This window comes from Pygoscelis adeliae, unplaced genomic scaffold (genome assembly GCF_000699105.1).
Source record: "Pygoscelis adeliae isolate BGI_AS28 unplaced genomic scaffold, ASM69910v1 Scaffold493, whole genome shotgun sequence".
NCBI lineage: Eukaryota > Metazoa > Chordata > Aves > Sphenisciformes > Spheniscidae > Pygoscelis > Pygoscelis adeliae.
This window is the reverse complement of record NW_008824448.1, coordinates 150,296-154,511: the sequence shown is the minus strand read 5'-3', so window position 1 is coordinate 154,511 and position 4,216 is coordinate 150,296. Positions and strand designations below refer to the sequence as shown.

General features: G+C 54.7%; 1 protein-coding gene across 1 annotated transcript in view; it reads right to left on the bottom strand.

Annotated features, from left to right (window-relative positions):
* Positions 1-7: 7 nt before the first annotated feature.
* HSF1 (heat shock transcription factor 1) overlaps positions 8-4,216 on the bottom strand; it is an 81,886-nt gene continuing 77,677 nt past the window's right edge. The window contains exons 13-14 of the mRNA XM_009321026.1: positions 1,103-1,172; positions 8-393 (exon numbers count right to left, since the gene is read on the bottom strand). Coding sequence (XP_009319301.1) covers positions 188-393; positions 1,103-1,172 — 276 coding nt within the window. The 3' untranslated portion in view covers positions 8-187. The remainder of the gene's footprint in view (positions 394-1,102; positions 1,173-4,216) is intronic.

Here is a 4,216-nt window from a genome sequence, read left to right as displayed (position 1 = left end):
TAAAGCAGATTTCAAAACACCTCATTAAGCACACACACAAATGAAATCCTCACAGTGCCGGGGGAAGCAAACATGAACCAGAGGGTGTTTAGAGCTTTCAATGTCTGTGCACAGCGAGGAGGCTGACGGCTGGATTTCCCTTTAGTGCGTATTCTTTCTCTTCCTCTCTTTCACCCCGCCCTGGGCCTTAGGATATCGCAGGGTCCTTGGGTTTGGACTGCTCAGTCCCCGACAAGAGGGAGATGGTGGGATCTTCCGAGTACTCGTCTCCGTCCGTGAAATACGGCCCTTCCCCCAGCTCAAAGAATATCGGCAGGTCTCCGCTCCCCATGTCGACAGCGCTCGAGTCCACCAGGAAGAGGGGCTGGGCCGTGTAGTGCACCAGCTGCTTTCCTGCAAAGAGAGGGTTTGCACGAGGGTGGCACCTTTCGGGAGGAGGGCAGCCGGGCCAGCTAACCGAACGCCGGGCAGAGGAACCAGAGCGACAAGGTTTCGCTCTTGAAGCCGCCAACATGGGCTGCTTCCTCGCTACTTGCAAGAAGTGCTCCTCGCCACTCAAGCGACGAGACACCAGGACTTGGGCAAGGCCTTTTGGCACATCAGCACGGAACAGGAATTTGACCTTAGCAGGGTTCCAGCCCACTCTCCGGGACATGCAGTGAGGGACCAGGGGCTTTGCTGTGCCTACGTGGACACAGCCTGACCAGGGTCAGCCGGAGCAGGCTGCCCAGGACCGTGTCTGAACACCTCCGAGGGTGGAGGCTCCTCAGCCTCTCTGGGCAGCCTGCGCCAGCGTTTGACCACCCTCACAGTGAAAAAGCGTTTTTGCGTGTTCTGATGGAATTTCGTGTGTTTCAGTTCGTGCCATGGCCTCTTGCCCTGTCCCTGGGCACTGCTGAGGAGAGCCTGGCTCCCCCTGCTTCGTTCCCTCCCATCAGGGATTTAGAGATGTAGCTAAGATCCCCTCCGTACTTTCTCTTTTCTAGGCTAAACGGTCTCATCTCTCTCAGCCAAATATGCTTTTTGGGAGGAGAAATGATTTTGCCGCAGCCTCAAGTCTCGCGCTACTGAGTCACTAAACACCGAGACGGCTGCCTCGTACCTGTGTCTGCTGTGCTGGCCTCTGTCTCAGTAGGTTTCTGCTGTTCCTGGGATGAAAGGAGATCCTGAATCTGCAGGGAGAAAGGTTGGGTCGGTAAGTGCGTTGCATGGGTCAGACGTGCGTGGGTCCCCTCTGTGCCCGCCTCGGGACTGACCCAACGCACACACTGCGCCAAGAAAGCCGCGATTTACAGTCTCGAAGCCGCACTGAGGCAGAGAGAGACCTCCTCAGAGGTTTCCAAGGTTGTCAGTGAGCCCGCACGGACCCAGATGCAGCCTGTGCGGAGCGCTCCAGCTCCCAGGTCGCAAACGTGGCCGGTTCAGCCAGTGCACGACTCCCCAGACCAAACCTGGTTTCACAGATCCTCTCTTCTATACGCAAAGGTCCTGCTCTGCAATGCTCCCTTCGATCACAGCATGAGGCTTTTCTGCATCTCGGGATCTAAAACCCCAGGGAAAGCCTTCAGCACACGTTTGTAATGAGCCATTTTATTTTATATTTTTTTGAATTTATTTTTATTTATTGACAGTCTTATTGCAACGAAAGCACCTGAGAGCTGCAGGTACCGGCAAGCTGCCGGAGCGACCCGGGCTGTGGCTGAGGACACGATCCCGTTTCACACCCCCGTCCCACAGGCACGACCGGGCTGGAAAGGCTGAGAAGTGAGTGTTAAAGGGAGAAAAACTTTGGAAGCTCTGCCCACCCGAGAAGCTCCGCTCGCTGCAAAGTCAGGAGGGAAGCCCTGCCAGCCCTCAGAGCTAACGTCGTCTGGGGAACACAGCGCTGAGCCTGCTAATCCCAGACCGCCGAGCAGGATTCTCCACTGGTGCTACTGGGAGGACAACGCTTGAGCAGAGACTCTCCTGTGGGATCACTTTCCCTCTCTGGATTTACAGGCAGCTAATAATCCCGTGGCTGCTCATTACAGCAACTGCTGCCATGGAAAAGTCACCTTAGCAAGTATTTAAATGTGTACCCAGCATTTTTTGTTGCCACGTAGCAACTGGCACTAAGTAAAAGCAGACGGGTCGTGAGCACACGGGTCTGTCTTCACAGACCGTCTGGCCACAATTTAGGAGCCCTGCAGCTCAACCCACAGCCAGCACGGGGATTTCTGTAGCGTGAAGGCTGGGCGAAGACAAAGCCCAACAAAACGCTCCTCCCAGCATCACAGAGGAGAAGAGAAAAATAATGGACAAGTCACCTCGATCCAAGCACTACCTGAGCCGAAGAGCGAAGCTGTGAATTTCACAGGACACCAGTTAAGGCTCCTTTAGTAAATCCTGCTTCCAGATTTTCTACGCTGTAACTCTCAGCTCAACGACACGAAGTAATTAATTTCTGAACTACTGAATTGTCACTGTTCGCGTTCTCCTCCCACATCCCACTAATCCCTCGCCCTGCTCGCCCTGCCCAGCCAGCCCCAGCCCCAGCCGCTGCAGCAGAGCCTCGAGTCAGTAGGAAACGTGGTTAAAACAACTTACGGGGCAGGCATTTGCCTGCACATGTGTAAAACAGTACTCTGCACCTTTGCACTTCCCCCTACAGCCCTTTTTCCCTGCAAATATCCCAAGAACGTGGCTAGCCATGGGGTGTCTGCGCCACACCACTGGGCAGGAGGAAGAAGCAGAAAGGCAGAGAAGTGTCCAGTGAGAGACACGCACCCGAGACGCTGCAGCATTATCGACTGCGAGCTCCTGTTCTGTGTTTTACCCCACATCCCAGGCGCACTCCAGTGCAGGGTAAGGTGCACCCCAACCGAGCCTGTGGGAATTGTTTTGCTCAGGGAACAGCCACAAGGCCTCTGAAGGTGTACTTTGGAGAGGGGCTCGGTGCCGTCCGTGCTCGGTGAACACCGGCCTGAACACCTCCTTCACAGCCCTCCCAGGAGCGTGCGCTGCATCACCTGTGGGCCCACAAGGTCCCCAGCAAGGAGACTAAATTTGGGCTTTCCTGTTTTGCAGAAACTTTCAAGATGTTTCCTGTTCTGCACTGGGGGACAAAACACAAGATCCCTTTGTGCTTTTTCAGATAAAAAAAAAAAAGAGTAGTGGGGGGGGAGAAGGGGTTAGAGGCCAGCTGAGGGTCTCTTGCTCACTCTATCAACTGGACCAGGAGTCCCCTGCTTGGTCCGATCCGGACCAGACTCACTCTCCTGCACTCGCGGCAGCATCCAAGCTGTTTTTTTATCTCGGTCTCCCTCTCAGTTGTTCTCACGGAGTCGTTCCATTTTGTGCAAATACCGATACGCGTCCCTGGGCAGAGAGAGGCCAGCGCTGCAGCCCTGGGGCTGGAGCGCGCACGGAGCTGGCACACCACCGGAGCCTCTGAACCAGGGCAGGGAGAAGGACTTGGCTCTGCCCCAGCCCGGGAGCACTCCAGTCATCAGGCTACTCTGAGGGCCTGGGACTCTCCGGTTTTGACCGTAACTTCCACCCTGCTGCTCCAAGCGCCTTCTCAGTGCAGTCACGAAATGCTGTGTTTGACTAATCATCATCATCTAGCGAAAAAATCATTTTATCAGGCAACGCTGGCTCTTGCAAGGGGAGTCTGTATTAGTGCCTCGCATGGCGTTCAGCGCTGACGATACGCAAGTAAATAAAATAAATAACACAGCACATGACGGAGTTTGCCTTGAGAAAACCTCCTGACGATTTAAGAAAGTCAGAAGGAAGGTTTATGGAAACCACATGCAGCTCTCTAGGCTTCAGTGCACTTCCACGTTCAGGGGGCAGAGCTCACATGAGACATGGAAGTCTCAGCACCTAATTAACCGAGTATGAATGATGAAGTAGCCCTGCTCTCTGTATGAGCTGCTCAGAGAAAGCCGCAGTGCTAATTGAATTATTTCCCCCCGGTGGCTCCCCAAGCCTGCACAGGGCTCCGCGTTCCTCCTCTCTCCCACATCCCCTCCCTTCGGGCTGGGGCTGGCCTGGACACTCTTCAGAGCCTGTCAGAGCCCTCCTTTAATCACACGGAGAGGCTGCTGCAGAACAGCAGGACACACTTCATTCTGGCAGCTGTGTGTGCATGGAGGGATTTTTAACAGCTACTCACACTGGCAAGGCTGCTGTCCAGGTCGGGAAGGTTCATGTCTGTAACCGTCATTGAAGG